A 22426-nucleotide genomic window follows, 5' to 3' on the forward strand; every position below is an offset into this window, starting at 1 on the left:
GAAAGGAGGCTGTACTGAGGGAAGAACTATATCTTGGGCATTCCTGAACCTGAACTGTAGTCTGTTTCCTAGTAAACCCCATAATCATAAGTATTGTCTGTGAGTTCTGTGTAGCCATTGCAATGAATTATCAAACTAAGCAGAAAAATAAAGAGTGCAGTGGGCGGGGCGGGGGGAGGTGATGATTGGTGTTGGAATTGGTAAAGAAGGCAGAGAAGGGAGGCATGTCTGACCTCCACGTCATAGGAATCAGCCTTGGTCCGGAGATCTTGATTCTCCTTCCCTCCGGTGAAATTAGAGGAGGTCAGATGCTGCCCCTGTGCCATTTTTACAATAGCCCATAAGGATTGCCCAAACTCCAGAAGCCTGCCATCAGCATATTATCATTAAAACTGAGAACCAGCAGCAGAGCTGGCAAAGCAAGGGAGAGGAATTCTCCCCCTCCAGCATACCAAAAGTCCCAAGTCAACTGCATTCATAAGTGAGAGAGCCTTCAGAATTTTCACATGCACCTGAAATTTGGTTCTAAAAACGGTTGAGTCTCTGAATGTCTACACTTCAACTCGTATCCATGGACAGCAGAAGGAATACAAAAGGGGGATATGGAGGCGATGGGAAGACTCAGCACCACTCACAGTGAAAACAGTCACCACGTGCCATCCTAATGCCTATTTAGTGACATGGATGTCCTCCAAAGTCTACAGATAAGAAACAGAAACCTTCAGTAAGTGAAGCAGAAATATATTAGCCCTTCATTAAAAATGGGGAAAACTCTACCTAGCCCCCAATACATCTTTAGGCTACATGTGAAATTTGGGAAAGTTTGCTTGGCAGAGGCTGGGGTTGGGGAACGTGAAGGGGTGTGAGTTGAGGATTAGAGGTATGAAGAAGGAAACAATGACAAGGATACTAAACTCAGAAAGTACGTATTGCAGCATCACTTACGCTGTTTCAGTGAGCAGCATATAGTAGATAAATCTATGCCTTGACAGATTGAAATTCCCTATTTTTATTAGGAAAGAGAGAGAAAACATCCCAGGAATACTCTAAAGGGAAGATCGGACATATGCTCAAAAGATGTAATTTGGAAATTTTAGCAAGTCCATTTGTAACTACAGAAATCAAAGGATGGAGCAAAATCAACTCCAGTGGCTTAAATTTGGACAAACCAAGAGATGGTTTTGCTTAAACCTGTATTGACCTTTCATGATTTTCTGCCCACTGCCCACAATGGAGAAACCCTGGTGGTGTAGTGGTTAAGTGCTACAGCTGCTAACCAAAGGGTCAGCAGTTCGAATCCGCCAGGCGCTCCTTGGAAACTCTATGGGGCAGTTCTACTCTGTCCTATAGGGTCGCTATGAGTCGGAATCGACTTGACGGCACTGGGTTTGGTTTTTTGGTTTGGCCCACAATGGGGGCAGATGAGAGGGGTCATGTGCTGTAATCAACTTTTTACTTCATTTCACATTTACTTCATTGGCACATCATGTAACTTCAGGTCAGGTTGCCTCTAGAGAGAGATTTCATGTTTAGTTCATTTCTGTTACCATGGCAACATCAAGGGGGTGGAGAGTGGATGCTCTGCTGGATGGGATCCAAGCAACAGAGTGGAGATGGAAGAGATTTTATTTTGGCTGGTGGTACAGAAAGAGTTAGGCAGAGCGAGGAGCAAAGAAAGAACAACAGTTTTATAGAAAAAGGAAACTTGCCTTTCAAAAAGAGAGTGACATGATCAGTACCAAGGTCAGGGCACTGTAGGGTGATAAGAGGTGAATTTCATCATGGGTTGGATCTGAACTAAAGGCCCTGGAATGAACAACTGAAATTAAAAATCCTGGAGAGTGGGGTGTGAGAAGATAATGAAATCTACCATATAAACATCTGTATTGTTGTTAATTGCTCAAGTCCACTGTCTATTTTGAATGCCTTCTGTTTTAGGCTGAGTTCTCTAGAGAGGCCAAACCAGTAAAGAGAGTATATATATGTGTGTTTATATATATGTCAAGGAAATGGCTTATGTGATTGTAGGGGCTGGAATGTACAAGACCGTGGATCAGGACAGAGGCATCTCTTGATTCATGTAGCTGCATGGGCTGGTGAACACATGATCCGTAGGTTGGAGAGCAGGGCTCTTACTCACAGGCTCTGAAGACTGATGAATCCCAAGATTGGCAGATAAGCTGCTAGCTCAAGTCCCAAGGACTGGAGGTCAGAAAAACAGGAGGCACCTGAAGGATCTAGAGCGGGCAAAAGCCAGAACATCCACGTATATTTGGATGCAGACCTCATGCCTGAAAAAACTCCCTTTCAACTGCTTGACTACTCACAGCAGATCCATCATAGGGGTGATCACATATAAACACTGAAAATCATGGCCCAACCAAGATGACACACAGTCTTAACCATCACACACTTCAAGCTAGGGGCCTTGTCTTCCAGTTTGATATTGGACAATATTCTGTTGTGATCCATAGGGTTTTCACTGGTTAATTTTCAAAAGTAGATAGCCAGGCTTTTCTTAGTCTCCTCTATGGATGACCCTGCTGGTATTTGAAATACTGGTGGTATAATTTCCAGTATCATAGTAACATGCAAGCCACAACAGTACAACAAACTGACAGACAGGTGGTGGAACATCTATATTAGGTTCACAAAATGGATCCCTCACCTATGCTGGGAACAATGATGTATTTCTGAAGTGAAAAAAAGAAAAAGACTTATAAGGTTTGCCCCTATATGCACACAGTGAACCAACTCTAAGAGGAATTGAGAACTGGGGCCATCTGTACCCAAAATACTTTCCATGTTGGGATGTGTTTGTAAACATATATGATATACTTGTTTTACAACAAAGAACAAACACTTTCCAAGTTCTAAAAGCAATAAAGAGGGCTGGTGTATTCCAGTTATGTTTAAAGATATGAGATCAGTCGTGTCTCTTGAAGATATGAGTTAAGAAAACAGCTGGCCCAAGGTAACAGTCCAGAGAAGCAGAAATGTCTGTCTGTCACTATCATTTAGCTTCCGAATGCCACTAGAGGGTGATCTTGGGGTTCTGGTATTTTCAAGTTGGCCTAAGGCAGATGAGAAAGCTTCAAAGAGAGAGTAAGCAGAAAAGATGAAGAGAGAGGTCCATATAGTAGGGACAGGATGAAAAGTCTGTTTCTTGAGTGCTACTATGTGCAGTTCTACTCTGTCCTATAGGGTTGTTATGAGTTAGAATCAACTCGACGGCACTGGAACTGGGTTTTACTATGTGCTAGAAGGAGCTCTGGTAGCCCAACGGTTAAATGTTCAGCTGCTAACTTAAAGGTTGGTGGTTCTAACCCACCCAGTGGCTCTGCAGGACAAAGATCTGGTGATCTGCTTCTATAAAGATTACAACCTAAAAAATCCTATGGGGCAGTTCTACCCTGTCATATGAGGCTGCTGTGAGTTGAAAATCAACTTGACAGCACACAACATCAACAACAGTGTGTACTAGGCTCTGTTCTGGTGGTTTTGCAGTCAGACCAGGTCTTTGAGGTGCATTGAACTGATTTTAGTTCTCAATGCCATATAGATTAGATATATAAAAGCAAAAAAAATGGTTGCCGTCAAGTCAATTCCGACTCATAGCAATTCTATAGGACAGAGTAGAACTGCCCCATAGAGTTTTCAAGGAGCACCTGGTGGATTTGAACTGTCGACCTTTTCGTTGGCAGCTGTAGCTTTTAACCACTATGCCACCAGGGTTTCCAAATTGGATATATAGATTTGGTCTTACTTGGCACTTATACAATCTGCCTCACTCTATGAAAAGACAAGGTGTATGTTTCTATCCCTTGATCTCATAAAGTCCTGTAATATGGGAGTCGGGGGACCAGGTATGGCTCTCTCCATTTTACAAATGAGAAAAATGACGGCAAAGATGGAGCTTCTGCTCATAGCTGGACAATGGCAGGGCTGGAAGTGGAATCCGGATCACTTGCCTTCATGTGTCTCTTCAATTCTGGCCAGCAGACCAGGACTTGTTTTTAAGCCTGGGTTCATCCAGATGGTACATCAGTGTGAATGAGAGTGATCCTAGGCATCAGGAGCACTGGCTTTGGAGTCAGAACACCTGAGGTCAAATACAAGCTGTCTTACTTCTGAGGTGTGGATCACAGTTTCCTCACCTTTAAAATGGAGATTTTGAATTATAGCTTTAAACTTATTTCTGGTTTTAAATTCTCAATTTTGTGGCCACGACACCTTATCTTGTTCCAATGCTCATTTTTCATCCTACCTCCATTTTGCCATTATCCCATCTGAATTTCAAGATGACTGTGAATTTTCTTCCATTTAAAGCTGATATTTAAGACTATTATTTTGCATTCTTCCTCTTTACCCAGTGACCTACATTTTCCATTAAGGATGTTTGGGCTGGAGCATTTAGTTCTTTTCCTTCAAAACTACTTAAGACCAAATATTCAAGAGGTCCTGTACTATGACGGCACATGTCAGGCAAATGGCAGATTTCATTTCCATGCCTACTCTCCTTCATGTTAAGAATAACTAAAGGATGTAAACAAAAATGAGGTTGATACATACAAATTTTCCTTGTGAGAATGCCTTTAAAATTTTCCCAAGAGAAGTCAGCAGCTTTAAGGAAAGGCCCGGTATTTTGACAGATGCTCTCATGTTGGCTGGCATTCTGGGTCCCTGGAGAACCTCTTAACTGGAATTTTGAGATTCCTAAAAGTATTCTTTCCCTTTTCCTCTTCCTCCATTGGGAATTGGTAAATAAGTTCACAAACCCCATTTTGTTTTAAAATCAATGCCAGAGCTATTGCTAATAGAGCACAAGATTCAAAGCTGCTCCTTGGTTAAGTACCAAGCGATGGTCTCTTCTTAGTTTTGATAGCATAAGATACTTTTCATACCCAACCAGACAAACTCTGATAGTAAAGTGGTTCCAGTTGCCGTTGAGTTGACTTCGACTCGTGGTGACCCCCGTGTGTCAGAGTAGAACTGTGCTCCATAGAGTTTTCAATGGCTGATTTTTTGGAAGTAGATCATCAGCCTTTCTTCCAAGGTACCTCTGGGTGGACTTGAACTTTCAACCTTTCCACTAGCAGTGGAGAGCGTTGATTGTATTCACCACCCAGGGACTCACAGTAAAGTTGTAGTCAGCATGAGAAATGTTATTTCAATGAGGGGTTACTTTTTAGTCTTGTTTCCTTTGACTTTTCCATTTCCTGTTTTTTCAAATGTAATTGTTCACTCAGGAATGGTTCTGCCTTACTCTTAGTCCATTACCCTTCCAGACCTTACCCTATTCCCTCCCTCCCTGCTGAGTTGGACCTGGTGCACAGTTGCATTTCCTAATTGTCTGTACTGGAGAATCTCGACAGTGGCTTCCTCCCCAAGGGCCACGGAAAACATCTGGACACATGGTCTGCAAATGACAAAAGAAAGAGTTTGGGAAGACAGGAATACAAGCTGACCAATTTGATATTGAGATTCCCCCCTCACTACTTCCCCACTTAGGAAGAAAACTTAATATTCTGCTCTGAAGAGATAATTTTTTTTTTTCTTAGAAATCAGATATATGGACACTCTACAAAGGAAACTAATTTCAATGTTAGCCTTACTCAAGGGTTTTGTGGGTAAGAGCAGCTGAAAAAAAGAGTAAGAATAATTAGGTGTCTGATTGTGATGTTGAAAATGTGAGCACAGCAAGTGAGAACAGAAGGTGAGTGCAGAGATGACTCGATAGAAATTATCTGCATTGAAGGCTCTGAGAACTAAATTCAATGCATTTCTTTCCAGTTTACTTGATTTAACTTGAAAGCAAACAAATAATAACAAAAAACATCATTAATTATTATTCAGATTCTGAAGTCCTTTCTAAGAAATATTTCCCCCAAATGGTCTTCAATTCAATTGCATCAAATTGAGTCCCTGATTAATGGCAGGTTTTATATTAATTTGTAACCCAAATACCAAGAAATTCTAATCAATTATTCCACAGACCCAGCAGTTTTTAGAGAAATAAGATGCAAAAACCCAAAACTCACTGCTTGGCAACCCATTCCACTGGGAAGTTTCATCTTGAAGGATCCTACGTTTGTCAAGCCCAGTGTGTAAGGACTACATCCATGGTAGGCTCCTCTGCAGAGAGAAAACAATGGGGGTGGGGGAGCTTAAGTTCATTTTCTTCAATCAACGGACTATGGAATACTGCGTAGGACAAAAGAGAAAACACATGAAAGCTATGGAGATGAAACAGAGCACCATTAACATTCAACTCCAATGATTTCTAAGAAGCTATCACACCTATGTCAGGTGAACTTACTTGCCTTTTTTATGGTAACCCTGGTGGCGTAGTGGTTAAGTGATATGGCTGCTAACTAAAGGGTTGTCAGTTCAAATCTGCCAGGTGCTTCTTGGAAACTCTATGGGGCAGTTCTACTCTGTTCTATAGGGTTGCTATGAGCCGGAATCAACTCGACGGCACTGGGTTTGGTTTTTTTTGGTTTATCTTTTTTTATGTTGTTGTTGTTAGATGCCATCGAGTCATTTCCTACTCATAGTGACCCTATACACTATAGAACGAAACACTGCCTGGTCCTGTCCCATCCTCACAATTGTTGCTATGCTTGAGCCCATTGTTGCAGCCACTGTGTCAATCCACCTCATTGAGGGTCTTCCTCTTTTTTTGGCTGACCCTCTACTTTACCAAGCATGATGTCCTTCTCTGGAAACTGATCCCTTCTGACAACATGTCCAAAGTATGTGAGACACAGTCTTGCCATCCTTACTTCCAAGGAGCATTCTGGTTGTACTTCTTCTAAGACAGATTTGTTCCTTCTTTTGGCAGTCCATGGTTTAGTCAGTATTTTTCAACATCACAATTCAGTTCTTCTTTGGTCTTCTTCATTCATTGTCCAGCTTTTGCATGCATATGAGGTGATCGAAAACACCGTGACTTGGGTCAGGTGCACCTTAGTCCTCGAGGTGCCATCTTTGCTTTTTTACACTTTAAAGACATCTCTTGCAGCCAATTTGCCCAATGCAATGCATCTTTTGATTTCTTGACTGCTGCTTCCATGGGCATTGATTGTGGATCCAAGTAAAATGAAATCCTTGACAACTTCAATCTTTTCTCCGTTTATCATGATATTGTTCATTGGTGCAGTTGTGAGGATTTTTGTTTTCTTTATGTTGAGGTGTAATCCATACTGAAGGTTGTGATCTTTGATCTTCATTAGTAAGTGCTTCCAGTTCTCTTCACTTTCAGCAAGCAAGGTTGTGTCATCTGCATAATGCGTGTTGTTAATGAGTCTTCCTCCAATCCTGATGTCCCATTCTTCATATAGTCCACCTTCTCCTATTATTTGCTCAGCATACAGATTAAATAGGTATGGTGAAAGGTTACAGCTATGATGCACACCTTTCCTGACTTTAAACCATGCAGTGCCCCTTTGTTCTGTTTGTACATCTGTGTCTTGATCCATGTACAGATTCCTCATGAGCACAATTAAGTGCTCCAGAATTCCCATTGTCTGCAATGTTATCCATAATTTGTTATGATCCACACAGTTGAATGCCTTTGCACAGTCAATAAAACACAGGCGAACATCTTTCTGGTTATCTCTGCTTTTAGCCATGATCATCTGACATCAGCAATGATATCCCTGGTTCCATGTCCTCTTCTAAATCCAGCTTGAATTTCTGGCAGTTCTCTGTCAGTATACTGCTGCAGCAGCTTTTGATTGATCTTCAGCAAAATTTTGCTTGCATGTGATATTAATGATATTGTTCTATAACTTCCACATTCAGTTGGATCACTTTCTTGGGAATAGGCATAAATATGGATCTCTTCTAGTCGTTTGGCCAGGTACCTGTCTTCCAAGTTTCTTGGCATAGATAAGTGAGCACCTCCAGTGCGGCATCCGTTTGTTGAAACATCTCAACTGGTATTCCGTCAATTCCCAGAGCCTGATTTTTCACCAATGCCTTTAGCGCAGCCTTCAGTGCAGCAGTACCATTGGTTCCTGACCATATGTTACCTCCTGAAATGGTTGAATGTTGACCAATTCTTTTTGGTATAGTGACTCTATGTATTTCTTCTATTGATGCTTCCTGTATCATTTAATATTTTCCTCATAGAATCCTTCAGTATTGTAACTTGAGGCTTGAATTTTTTCTTCAGTTCTTTCAGCTTGAGAAATGCTGAGCCTGTTCTTCCCTTTTGGTTTTCTGTCTCCAGGTCTTTGCACATGTCGTTAAAATACTGTATCTTCTCGAGCCATCCTTTAAAATCTTCTATTCAGTTCTTTTACTTCATCATTTCTCCCATTCACTTTAGCTACTTGACATTCAAGAGCAAGTTTCAGAGTCTATTCTGACATCCATTTAAGTCTTTTCTTTCTCCCCTGTCTTTTTAATAACCTCTTGCTTTCTTCATGTATGATGTCCTTGATGTCATTCCACAACTCGTCTGGTCTTCGGTCATTAAAGTTCAATGCATCAAATCTATTCTTGGTCTCTAAATTCAAGTGGGATATACTCAAGGTTGTACTTTGGCTCTCGTGGACTTTTCTACTTTTCTTCAGTTTCAGCTTGAACTAGCATGAGTAATTGATGGTCTGATCCACAGTTGGCACCTGGCCTTGTTCTGACCAATGATATTGAGCTTTTCCATCGTCTCTTTCCACAGATGTAGTCAATTTGATTCCTGTGTATTGCATCTGTCGAGGTCCATGCGTACAGTCACCATTTATGTTAGAAAAGAAAGGTATTTGCAATGAAAAAGTCATCCGTCAGTTTGTCTCACTGTGGGGGCTTGCATGTTGCTGTGATGCTGGAAGCTGTGCCACTGGTATTCAAATACCAGCAGGGTCACCCATAGTGGACAGGTTTCAGCTGAGCTTCCAGAATAAGACAGACTAGGAAAAAGGACCTAGCAGTCTACTTCTGAAAAGAATTAGCCATTGAAAACCTTATGAATAGCAGCAGAACGCTGTCTGATACAATGCCGGAAGATGAGCGCCTCAGGTTGGAAGGCACTCAAAAGATGACTGGGGAAGAGCTGCCTTCTCAAAGCAGAGTTGACCTTAATGATGTGAATGTAGTCAAGCTTTCAGGACCTTCATTTGCTGATGTGGCACAACTCAAAATGAAAAGTAACAGTTGCAAACATCCATTGATAATTGGAACCTGGAATGTACGAAGTATGAATCTAGGAAAATTGGAAATCGTCAAAAATGAAATGGAATGCATAAACATCAATATCCTAGGCATTAGTGAGCTGAAATGGACTGGTATTGGTCATTTTGAATTGGATAATCGTATGGTCTACCATGCTGGGAATGACAGCTTCAAGAGGAATGGTGTTGCATTCATCGTCGAAAAGAACGTTTCAAGATCTATCCTGAAGTACAATGCTGTCAGTGATAGGATAATATCTATATGCCTACAAGGAAGACCAGTTAATATGACTATTATTCAAATTTACCCACCAACCACTAAGGCCAAAGATGAAGAAACTGAAGATTTTTACCAACTTCAGCAGTCTGAAATTGATCGAGCAAACAGGATGCACTGACAATTACTGGTGATTAGAATGTGAGAGGTGGAAACAAAGGAGAAGGATTGGGAGTTGGAAAATATGGCCTTGGTGATAGAAATGATGCTGGAGATCGCATGACTGAATTTTGCAAGACCAACGACTTTTTTATTGCAGATATCTTTCTTATAGGTGTAAGAATTTGAAATGCTGAAAGGAATTTTGGAAATCATCTGGCAAGGACTCTGACCTGAGATGTACCCTATTACTCTAAAGTAATGAGACTAATCTTTTAGCAAACATACCAGAAATTACATGTTCAATGAGTATTATTCTTTAAAATGGAGCCTCTGGTGGTACAAATGGTTAATGCACTCGGCTACTAACCCAAAGGCTGGTGGTTCAAGTTCACCCAGAGGTGCCTTGGGAGGAAGACCTGGCAATCTACTTCTGAAATGTTGCGGCCATTGAAAATCCCATGGAGCACAGTTCTGCACACACAGGGTTGCCACAAGTCAGGGGGCTGACTGGATGGCCACTAGTATTCACTAGCTGGGAAGTCAAATATTTGTTCCTGTGATGCAGCTGTTGATTAATATCTTTGGGAATTCCTCTCTAAGTGCCTTGTAAGCTATCTTATTATGCATATGAGAAACACAGTGTTTGTTTTTTCTCCTGAAACAATCATTTTAAGTATAAAGCACCTGATCACCAGCTTTGGCTTCAAACGTGTTTTGGCAATTTCCTAAATCAAAACCACCCTTAAACTATGAGGATCCAGGATTATTAAGACTATTCAAAAGAGTGGTCCTATATTTTGAAAGAAGAGACACAATCATGTGTTGAACCCCAGTAGCAGCATGACTGCTTCACACAGATCAATCCTTGTCATTGACATGCATATTCTGGAATGTTTATTTAGGTAAAACATGAATCAAAATTTTTATTGCCATACTTCTTTGATAGCAGATGTTTCCTTAGCCTAGTGCCGTAAGGTAGTAACTGCGTGTGTGTTTTATATGGAATTTTGTATTGTATGTATTGTTGTGAGGCTGAAATCAGTCTTCCTTTGAATTTAGACAGAAAATTTCCAACAGCAGGAAGAATGAGAATATTTCTTCTTTTCATCAACTTTTATTATAAGTCACTCCTGTCTTTTACATAAACCTTATAAATGTCTGTTTAAATTTGCTGTATAAAATCATCCAAAGCGGCAACTGTGAGCAAAATTCTTAGTTTTCTATTATTTTTAGTGCTAACATAGCCATCAGGCTTTATAATTAATCTATTGTTGCTGTTGTTGTTAGGTGATGTTGAGTCGGTTCCAACTCATAGTGACCCTGTGTACAACAGAATGAAACACTGCCTGGTCCTCACAATTGTTGCTATGCTTGAGCCCACTGTTGCAGCTAATGTGTAAATCCATCTAACTGAGGGTCTTCCTCTTTTTCACTGACCCTCTGCTTTACCATGCATGATTGTCTTCTCCAGGAACTGGTCTCTCCTGATAGCATGTCCAAAGTATATGAGGCAGTCTTAACATCCTCACCTCTAAGGAGCGTTCTGGCTGTACTTCTTCCAAGACAGACTTGTTCATTCTTTGGGCAGTCCATGGTATATTCAATATTCTTTGCCAACATCCTAATTCAATTAATCTATTAAATTACTAATTCTCTGAAGTTATCCAAGGAAACAGAAATATGCAGGATTAAAACGTGAAACAATGGCCTGCTGGCTCTATGAGTACATGGCTCCTTGTCATAATCAGAGATTAAAATGGGCCCAGTGCCATAAGGTAGAGACATGAGCTTCTCTGGGCACAGAGAAATCATTCAGTACTTGGTATATGTTGTAGTCAATACTACATCTTCAAAGTAAACCAACAAACAACCTGTGATCTTGTCAATTCCATAGAAGGACCTATGGCTTAATGAGGACTCCAAGCTGTTGATGACCCCAGCCACGGAACCTATCTTAGATTAGGCCAGTTTGGATGGGGCTATCCTGTCATAAGGTTCATTTGATTGATCCTGCCTTAAAACCTAAAATGAGAAAAATGCCTCTAGGAAAGCCTCTTGCCATATTTTATGGACACATTTAGTGTTATGGTAAGTCACTGTTACTATAGTTGAATTTTCTCAGGCATGATTACCTGAATGAAATGATGTCTGTGTTATTTGAGTGCGCTCTGGCCATCAGCATGGCAAGGTCATTGGCTTCTGATCCACTATTTGTCAAGAAAATGACCTGGAAGGAAAAGGGAGACACACAATCTTGCAATTTCTCTCCTTATTACACGATTAATTCAAAATTGTTAAAGGCCACGTGTCCCAGTCTCTGATTATTAACGAGAGCTCCCCTCAGACCAGCGTGGGCTACCTAGCCACCTGATCATTTGATTACTCTATAGCCCTGTGTTGAGCAGCTGCTAAATGCTGTTGTTGTTGCTGTTAGGTGCTGTCTAGTGGATTCCAACTCATAGTGACCCTACATACAACAGAACGAACATTGCCTGGTCCTGTGCCACCCTCACAATTGTGATGCTTGAGCCCACTGTTGCAGGTACTGTGTCAATCCATCTTTTTGAAGGTCCTCCTCTTTTTTGATGACTTTCTACTTAACCAAGCATGTCCTTCTCCAGGGACCGGTCCCTCCTGATAGCATGCCCAAAGTATGTGAGAGGAAGTCCTTGCTTTTAACCAACATTCTGGCTCTATTTCTTCCAAGACAGTTTTGCTTGTTCTTCTGGAAGTCCAAGGTATATCCAATATTCTTTGCCAACACCATATTTCAAAGACATCAGTTCTTCAGTCTTCCTTATTCATTGTCCTGCTTTCGCATGCATATGAGGCGTTTCAAAACACCATGGCGTGGGTCAAGAGAATGTTAGTCCTTAGCTAAGTGCTAGAGATACAAAAATGGCTAAGAGATTGTCACAGTTATGGGTGATTCCAGGATTTCGTTGGCCCTATTTGATTTTCTGCAAACTGCTAAGACCAGGAGACTTGCCAGGGGCACACAGTGGTTAGGTGCTGAGTGAATATGACTGCCTAGGATCAGGTCTCTTGGCTAAACTTAAACCAGCCAAACCTGACTCCGAAGGTTTAGAACAAAGCAGGCTGCCTGGCCTACAACCTCAAAGGATGCCCCAGGCTGGCTGTCCTGTATGTGTGAAAACAAGCAAGCATACAAAAAATATATCTCAGCCTGGCCAAAGGAATGGGGAGAACTAAAGAAACTGGAGGTGAGTGTGTGCTTGTACCTTTGCCAAATTCCTTGTTTCTGCCCCTTCATGAACATCCCTGTGCTGAGCTTAGGTCAAAGAGATTACAAGTTTCTTCATCTTAACCAACGAACCAGTTGCCACCCAGTCGATTCTGACTCCTAGAGACCCCATGAATGTCAGAGTAGAAATGTGCCCCATAGGGTTTTCAGTGGCTGATTTCTCAGAAGTAGATCATCAGGTCTTTCTTCCAAAATGCCCCTGAGTGGACTCGATCCTCTGATCTTTTGGTTATCAATTGAGCGTGTCAACCATTTGTACCACCCAGGGAATCCTTCTTCATCTTACTTTAATAGTAAAATAATAATAATGGCTAACACCACATACTAAGCACTGGACTAACCCCTTTATATGTATTAACTCATTTAACGCCTCAAAGCAAATTTTGGCCAATGTTTTAATATCTTAATTCAGGCTGAAATTCAGCCATTTCAGGGGAACAAAAATATCTCATTTTGCAAAAAAGTCTAAGTTCATTGTCTTAGTTATCCAGGGCTGCTATTACAGAAATACCACAAGTGGATGGCTTTAACAAACTGAAATTTATCCCCTCACGGTCTAGTAGGCTAGAAATCGGAATTCAGGGCATCACCTCCAGGGGAAGGCTTTCACTCTCTGTCGGCTCTGGAGGAAGGTCCTTGTCATCAATCTTCCTCTGGACTTGGAGCTTCTAAGCTCAGGGGCCCCAATTCCAAAGGATGTGCAATTCTCCTCTTCTTTTTTCTTGGTGCTCTGAGGTTCCCCATATCTCTCTGCTTGCCTCTCTCTTTTATATCTCAAAAGAGATTGGCTTAAAATGTAGATTAATCTTGTAGATTGAGTCTATGTAACTGCTGCTAATCCCATCTCTTTAACATCATAGAGATAGGATTTATAACATGTAGGAAAATCACATCAGATGACAAAATGTTGGACAACCACACAATACTGGGAATCATGACCTAGCCAAGTTGAGAGATATTTTGGGGGGACACAATTCAATCCATGACACGTATCTTAGACCTCATGAGCTGGATGGTTTATTAATTTTATAAAAAATGGCTCTATGCTTTGTGAAAGAAATGCAGATGACTTTTCAGAGGGGCTGTGGAGGAAAGAGATGGAAACCTCTTGAGGAACACAGAGAAGAAAGTCAGGAGGGCTGGGGCCCCTGAGAAGTGCTTTCTGCAAAGCTGGGTGGCGAGGAGAGCAAGCAAGGGGAGGCAGAGGCTTAGAGATGACACAAGTTAACATCAGCCCCAGAAATGTTTCACCAGCAATTCACAAATTCTTTCCTTTTGCTTGATTGTTTTCAGATATGGGTATTGGCTCAGTAGTTGTTCAGACCAAATCCCCTGCCCGTGTTCTGCTTCCTATGGCAACTCTCCTGGTATCTGGAATCACGAGACTGTTGTCCCTTTAAAATTTAAGCTGGGAATATCATACCTTAAGAGGCTCAGGAAGAAGTGCCGATAGCTTCTCTGCATATTCATGCATTGGGGGATGGAAGAAGATGGTGCTTGTGTGCCACAGGTGGGTAAGCTGCTTTTGGGCTGCTGCATTGACCTTCCTGGAGAAGCAGGAGACCAGAGTTACTCACACTGCTAGAAGGCACGTCCCCTGTCAACACACACACTGGCTCTTGAACCAAAAAACAAAAACAAAGAAAGAAAACCTGTTGAGTGGATTCCAACTCATAGCGACCCCTCTGTTTGAAGTAGAACTGCCCTATAGGGTTTTCTTGGCTAAATCTTTATGGAAACAAATTGCCAGTCCTTTCTTCCACAGTGCCTCTGGGTAAGTTTGAATGACCATCCTGTAGGTTAATAGTCAAGCACAAACCATTTGTGCCACCCAGGGACCTTCTTAAACCCAAACATGCTGCTATCGCTAAAAGAGTTTCAAGAGGCACAGAAGAAAGAATATCTCTAACAACCAGAGGTATCCAACAATGGTATGTGTTGTCTGAAAAGGCAATGAGTTTCTCATCAAGAGAAGTGTTCAAAGGAGATTAAATAATTGTCTTTTAAGAATTTTTGGAAATAAATTCCTGGCCTAGGAGAGGGTTCAGAATATCTTTTAACAATAAGTTTTTTTTTTATTAACATCACTTTGAACTATTTGGAATATAGAGATGACTGGTTATAAGCCTGGGTGCCTTCCCATTTTATTCTTAGGACCATAGACCCATTCATTCACATGAACGCACGATCAATAGTTTTTCCTTCAAAGGAGATTCAAATATCTAGGATTGAGTAGTGGTTATTGTTGCTAAATATTTCTTAACTGTGAAACCACATTCTTTAAAGAATCAGACCAACCATAAAGCATCAGAAAGGTCATGTTCAGGGATAGTAGGAAATAAGGGTAGATAGGTATGTGGGCCACCACTTGTCTTTTAATTGTCATACTTTGGCAGCTTATGTGTTGCTATGATACCGGAAGCTATGCCGTCAGCATTTCAAATATCAGCAGGGTTACCGATGCTGGACAAGTTTCAGTGGAGCTTTCAGACTAAAAGACAGACAGGAAGAAAGGCCTGGTGATCTGCTTCTAAAAATTAGCCCATGAAAACCTTATGGATCACAGCAAAATATTGTCCAGTGGACTTGAACATGCCAACGATCATGGGGATGGTGCAGGTCTGGGGAATGTTTCATTCTGCTGTACATGGGGTCTCATGAGTTGGAGCTGACTTGATGGCGATTAACAAGACTGCTAAAAATATAGTAAGTAAATGATTGGAGTGGGGAGATGGGGTAGGACCAATTCTGTGGGGGGAAATAATAAGGGAGGAAAGGAGTATAGCCATAAAAGCTGAGGGCTAAGGAACGTGTCCAGGACACCAAGAATCAGGGGGTTAGAAGAACAAGCTCAAGAGTCAGATGGAGATCAGGAGAAGCTCAAAGGTCATGAAAGCCAATGAAACTACTTGATTAACAGGGACAATGTCAAAAGGCCCTTGGGAGGATTAAATGAGAATGTTTAAAAAATTAAAAAATGTTTAAAAAATTTCTCTGCTTCATTTTTCTCTACTTCTTTCATGTGTATTTTTCCTATGTTTTCAATTGCACCTGGAATTTATTTTGGGTACTTCTCAGGACCTCCTGAAGATAGTAGGGGAAGGGTATGGGAGAAGAAGGTGACGGCTAGGTCCTGAAGGTACAACTAACTCCTCACCTCCTGATAGCTGCTTGAGGAGGAGATCTTTCACCTCCTGCATTGACAGAAGGGCCCAAACCTCTTTAATTTATTTTATGCTTGCCACTTTACTGTTATTATTTAAAATAAGTTTTATCGGTCATATTATTAAAAGCAAGAGAGTATAAGCATCATAATGAGATGAGATAGGTGCCCCATAACCAGGACTTAGTTTTGGTTCAAATGCTCTAAGAGTTTACATTTCTAACAAGTTCTCTGCTGAGAATTTGCATTTCTAACAAATTCCCAGGAATCACCTGGAGATCTTGTTAAAATGTAGATTCTGATTCAGTATATTTGGGGTGGAAATGCCTGTAACCAAAAGGACCACAGAAGAACCTGCGGAGAGGACATTTATGCGGGTGGGTTGGTGATCAGAGGTGCAGAGAATCTCAAGATTAATTGATCCATCCATTTCCAATGTAAATTTCCAGCTGTGATTCTGTCTTTGTCTTATCATCCGTTTTCTGCTCACTTTATCTCTCAGAGTTAGTTAAGATGATCCTCAGGCTAAAAGTTCTCATCTCTCAGCACCCCTCCCCCACACACCTGCCTCCATGCTTCTCTGAGAACTGCTTGCCTTCCCCTTCATTTCTGCCTTTTTCATGATGCGTTCTTTGTAAAGCTGTCACGAGAGAGGAGAAACACATACAATCCAATCACACAGTACATGCCACACTGCATGTGTGACAAGAATTACAGAACTTTGAATTGTCAAGAAAAGAAAAAGTGCAGTGCTAAGGTTTTTGCCCAGCAAACAGCAGGGAGTAGGTCAGTCATAATCTGTAAGAGGTTTTTTTTTTTTTTTTTTTTAATCCAGTGTAGGTGAACCAAGGAGTCCCTGTGTGGTGCAAGTGGCTAACATGCCTGGGTGCTAACCCAGAGGTTAAGGTTTGAGTCCACCCAGAGGTGCCTACTTTTCAGATCCACTTCTGAAAAATCAGCCACCAAAAACCCTGTAGAGCACAGTTCCACCCTGACACGCATGGGGTTGTTATGAGTCGAGGTTGAATTGACAGCAAGCGGTTGGTTGAACCAAGGGTTCTGAATCACAAAGATGATTGTTAGGCTGTTTCTCAAATACCCCTCTGGAATGAACACCCCAAATTTTAAGGATACTCACGGGTGGCAGTGACCAACACTGACAGTGACAACACCTGAAAAAAAATCCAGGTATCTGTTTCCCTCGAAATCAAATAGCCACTCCATGTGTCCCTGGTGGAGCAACAAGGGCTTCTGAAAGTACGCCGTCACCACAGGAGAGAGATGTTGCTTGTGGATCTCCAGAACGCGGTTATACGAAAGGGTCTGTAGATTAAAAAAACCAAACCCAGTGCCATCGAGTAGCGACCCCATAGTACAGAGTAGAACTGCCCCGTAGAGTTTCCAAGGAGTGCCTGGCGGATTCAAACTGCCAGCCCTTTGGTTAGCAGCCCTAGCACTTAACCACTAGCCACCAGGGTTTCCTGTGGATAGAGAAGAGTTAAAATCTTTCTGTTGCTTATTCTGGCATTTCTTATCAGATCAACAGGTCAACTTAGCAGCGCCTAGTCTCTACTTCTGAAAGGTCACAGCCACTGAAAACCCTATAGAGAACGGTTCTATTCTGGCACACACGGGCCACAATGAATAGAAATCGACTCAACAGCAACTGTTTTTTTTTTTTTTTTTGAAGTCTCTCGAATGAACTGAAGGAGCCATAGTGTTTGGCTACTAAGCAAAAGGATGGCCATTTGAACTCACTAGCTGCTGTGTGGGAGAAAGATGTGGCAGTCTACGTCTGTAAAGATTACAGCCTTGGAAATCCTAGCGGGTAGTTCTGCTCTGTCCTATAAGGTCATGATGAGTTGGAATCGTCTCGACAGCAACGAGTTTACTGCCCTATAGTGGCTCGGAAGCAGGTGCATTTATACAATATTCTTCTTGCAAGAAACTAAGGCCTTACTTCTTAAGTAATAAAATTAGTTTTCATGGCCCTTCAATCCATTTCCAGGTCAAACATGAAGAAAGAGGCTGAAATTTTCTACTTTTCAGTGGAAATCCCTGGCTTTGAGTTGACTTTAGCAATGAAAAGAAAATGGGCTTTGAAAGTAGAATGTTTGAACTAATAAGGCATTTTTGGTGCTGTAGTTTTTTTTTTTTTTAAATTAAAAAAAAAAAAAAAAGAAGTCCTGGTGTTTATGTCTTTAATAGAAACATCTCTTTCATGCTTCTCTTCATTGTGGCTCCCTCCTGACCTGCCTATTGATGCCACAATTTCTAACCTATTAGTATTATGCACGAAATAGGGATTGCTGACAGAAAGAGAAAGAGAGACTGAGAGAGAGAGAGAAAGGGAGAAGGACAGGGAGAGAGAGAAGGGAGAAAAAGAAAGAGAAAGAGAGCATGCAATCTTCATTACCTTGAGAAAAAAATGCTAACTTGGTGGAGGACTCAAGGTGGTCAGATCATGCATTGCCATATGAGTTAATCAAAATTGTCATGTATAATCTGCTTCTTGTACTCTCTGTCTCAGTCACACACACACTCCGGTTCATACAATAGTATTAAATGGACTAAGAGGGGATCAGATGCTCCCAGTGCCTTAAAGGAAGGAGATCTTAGAGTATCTGGGATGGGACAGTTTGATGGCAGGTGGGGCCATTCGTGGGTCCTTCCTGAGGAAACGATTCACTGAGGCTTCCCAAGACGAATCACCTCTTTTGGGTTTTCCCAAAGCCCTGAATCTTACCTTGTATCTTTCAGGTGTGAAGTCACATGGAGGCATCCTAGGTTTTGTGTGAAGACTGAGCTTGGTTCCAGATGTCCAGAAAGTACCTACCAAAAGTGAAGAGAGTTAGGAGGCTCAATTAGACATTATATAGGTCTGTTTGTGACAATCACCTGTAGTTATCTGAATCAAGGTCCTTAGGCAATTTTATTTATTTCTTAGTTTTTTTTTTTTTTTAATATCATCTAAATCAGTCTTCAGTTTGGATTTAAAAACTGACACATTTCGATAACTAATTTTCTGGAGAAAAAGAGATAGTTCCTTCAGAATCTGGTCAGGAAAGCTATGGAGGGTGTTGGAGGAAGTCACAGGCTCTCCTCCCATAGTCCCCCACAATCATGGGAAGCTCAGGTCAGGAAATCCGCCTGGGTTGACTATAATTCTCTCTTCATTTGGCAAATTTCTGACAATGTTATGTGTTGCTGGAGTAAATCCTTTTGGTTAATAGAGGTGCTTTCTGGGCTGAGTCACCTGGGGTCTGAATCCCAGTGCCTAGAACAGGGCCTGGTACCTGGTTGGTTCTTAATAAAGGTGAAATTAGTGGTTGTTAAATATTCTTACAGCGGATGAGGAGGGATAGGTATTAGGCAACATGGTGTATTAACAAATACATGCAAATAGATCTGGAAGACAAAACCTCCCTCCAGAACAAAGGCTGCCAACACCAGACCCTGACAAAGCAAAGATAAGCCGATTCCTCCTTTAATGAGAGGAATCACCATTTGAGGCTAGAAGGGAACTTAGATTTTTTGGGGGGGGAAACTTCTCATTGTGTAGATGGGGTAACCAGCCTACAGTTTATGTCTTTAAAGTCACCAAGGTAGTTAGGAGTAGAGCAAGAACAAGACTCCCAATTTTCTGGCACCCAGCCTAGTGCTCTTTCCCTCTCATTCACTGCCCACCTCCTCCTCCTCCTCCCACACAGATTCTGATCTCTCTATAGTGGTGGGGTAGATAACGGAGTCATAGAATATCAGAGCTGGAAGAGTTTGCTAGAGTGTTGAGAGGACTCTCGGAAAAGAATGCTCCAGACTTTGAAGACTCATGGTGAATATCAAGATAAAAGCTTCACCTATGCATGTGCAACTCCAAGATTTTACAGATGGAGAGAGCTGAGGAAATGATGTCTCTTATTCAGCAGTAAGGTTTGAATGCAAGGATGTTGGTGTTTTGTTTGGTTCTGAAGTCAAAGTCCTGAGAAACACAATGAACAATTGTGTTTTTAAATGAAGCTGGAAAGTAACAGCTCTGAATGTATTTTCCTTCAAAGAGATCCCATTCACTTTTCTGCTCTAAATAATCACTAATGCCATTAATTTGCTCTTACTTTAAAAGCAAGTAGCTTTTGGATATAGATGCATAGAAATGACAAAAAAAAAAAAAAAAGTAACTCAAGTTTTCTGAGAATTTCACCATTGGAAAAGATTTTCATTGTGTCTCTCTATGTTAGGTACTCTTTTGAGATGGGAAAAAAAAAGAATTTTGAGTGTTTCCAAGAATTCAAAATCCCTTCACTCATTTAGTCTTATTTTCCTTTTCTGCAAAATTGCCTCTCGAGGAGGCTGTAAGGTCTCTTGACTCCAAGGTTATAGGAATAATGAAATTGGGCTGGAGGGGGAGGAGAATTGTATAGGAAGACTTGAAAATGAAAAGCCTGAATTTTAAACAGTCAAGGCAGGTTCATTCATTCAGTCACCAAATTATTTTCGAGTACCTATTACATACAAGACGGTGATAGGCATGTGATGGTGGGCGGGGGGGGGGCAAATGAAACATATGAAGTCTACCCTCAGGCAAATTCAGCTTACCTGGGGAGACATAAAATATGCACATTTGTAACTCTAATACCTAGTAGAAAGGGAGAAGTTATATGAGATATGAGTTATATGAGGTAGATATTGGCAGTTCGAATCCACCAGGTGCTCCTTGGAAACTCTATGGGGCAGTTCTACTCTGTCCTATAGGGTCACTATGAGTCAGAATCGACTCGACAGCACTGGGTTTGGGTTGGATGAGCATAGAACTATGAAAGGTCAGCATAGAAATCAATTACCTTCTCCCAGGTTGTCACAGGAGACTTCATTGACGAGGGGATATTAGAGCTGGGCTTGAATGGATTTGGGCATGGGGAAATAGGAAGAAGACATTCCAGGAGGAAATGGAGTCAGTGAAGGCCAAAGGAAAGAAAAGGGAGAGAAAGAGGAAGAAAGAAAGAAAAGAAGGAAGGAAGACAGAAAGCAAGCAAGCAAGTAGGAAACAGAATCCATTAATAAGTGAAATAAATCTAGCTATCATCCAAAAAAGTCTATTGCCTTCCATGCCTCCTCTCTCGACAAAAACCAAGACCCAAAAATAATAGTAATAATAATGAAAATTGATGGGCAAAACAAACCAAGAATGCTTTGGTTTCCATTATTTGTCAAAAAAATTTAAGAATCTAAATATCTAGATAAACACCTGCATTCTTGTTCAAAACAGCCTGTTTTCAGGTAGAGATAAGCGTTGAGGTTAATAAAGTTTTTCTTGGGTTCTTAGAAATTGTGTATGAGCATATATGCATGTGGCATGTGTGTATGTGGGGGAGGTAGACACAAGAGGGGTGGGGGAAGGTTAATAATACTGAATCCTATGGCGATTTCTGAATCCAATTAAAAACATTTTTTTTTAACTGGTCTGATACTGCCTTTTTAGCTCTGATGCATAACAAATGACCCACCAAACCAAATGACAGCTAACAATTTTCATCGAATTCAACAATTTCCACTTTAATTCACCTAGACAACTGAAGACACTTAAAGGTAGAATTCAATTTCCAGAACACCACCACTCTTGTACATTAAATGTCAAGTGGGTTAGTGGATTTAATTTTCCAGTTGCCTAGTTCTCACAAACACAATTCCACAGTAGATCAGTCACCTTACCTTTGTTTTCATAGTCTCAATGAAAAATTAGCATCGATTTTTGCGGGTATTTGAAATTTCTGGAAGCATTCTTTTTGTAATGAAAATATTTTTAAAACATCTATAACCAGCTTTCAGCACAGAGGGAGTATTTATCAGGGACATCCTTACCCTTTAAAATAAAATTAAAAAAAAAATTGAGCATATACAATGAACACAACTGTTAGAAAATTAAGGCAATTTATTAAAATAATAATTATGGTTTACTTCTGTGTAACCTACTAAAAGCTAAACCAGTTGTCGTCGAGTTGAGTGCAACTCATGGTGACCCCAGGTGTGTCAGAGTGCAGTTTTCAATGGCTAGTGTGGACTTGAACCTCCAACCTTTCAGTTAGCACCAAGCATCTTAACAGCGTATAGCACCCAGGGACTTGGTATAGCATAATAGGTAACTTAAAAAAACATTTGTTGCATTTGATATCTCATTTGATACCTAGGATAACCCATGAGTTAGGAAAAGAAGATTTTATCATTTCAGTGTAAAGGCGAGGCAGTGACAGATTAAATGAGCAAAGCATTTGCAGTTTTGAAAGTCACTGATGGCGTTAAGGATTTGAGACACCACCTGCCGTGGAGGCCTGTTGAGGCAATGTTGGGTTCTGGGTATATGACAGACAGTGGTTGGTTGCAGGGAGGGGGTAGGTTTTTCTCATCTGTCTTCTCCCTGAGCTGGAGCTGACAGAGCTCCCAGACCTGAA

The 22426-nt window shown here is 41.1% G+C and overlaps 1 protein-coding gene across 2 annotated transcripts in view; it reads right to left on the reverse strand.

The window, feature by feature from the left end:
* Positions 1-22426, reverse strand: part of AGXT2 (alanine--glyoxylate aminotransferase 2) — a 51489-nt gene that overhangs the window by 22893 nt on the left and 6170 nt on the right. For both annotated transcript variants that reach the window (XM_049862115.1, XM_049862111.1), the window contains exons 2-7: positions 18730-18815; positions 17122-17306; positions 14244-14367; positions 11688-11782; positions 6042-6135; positions 5326-5419 (exon numbers count right to left, since the gene is read on the reverse strand). In XM_049862115.1, the coding sequence (XP_049718072.1) occupies positions 5326-5419; positions 6042-6135; positions 11688-11782; positions 14244-14367; positions 17122-17306; positions 18730-18815 (678 nt within the window). The remainder of the gene's footprint in view (positions 1-5325; positions 5420-6041; positions 6136-11687; positions 11783-14243; positions 14368-17121; positions 17307-18729; positions 18816-22426) is intronic.

This window comes from Elephas maximus, chromosome 2 (genome assembly GCF_024166365.1).
Source record: "Elephas maximus indicus isolate mEleMax1 chromosome 2, mEleMax1 primary haplotype, whole genome shotgun sequence".
Lineage (NCBI taxonomy): Eukaryota > Metazoa > Chordata > Mammalia > Proboscidea > Elephantidae > Elephas > Elephas maximus.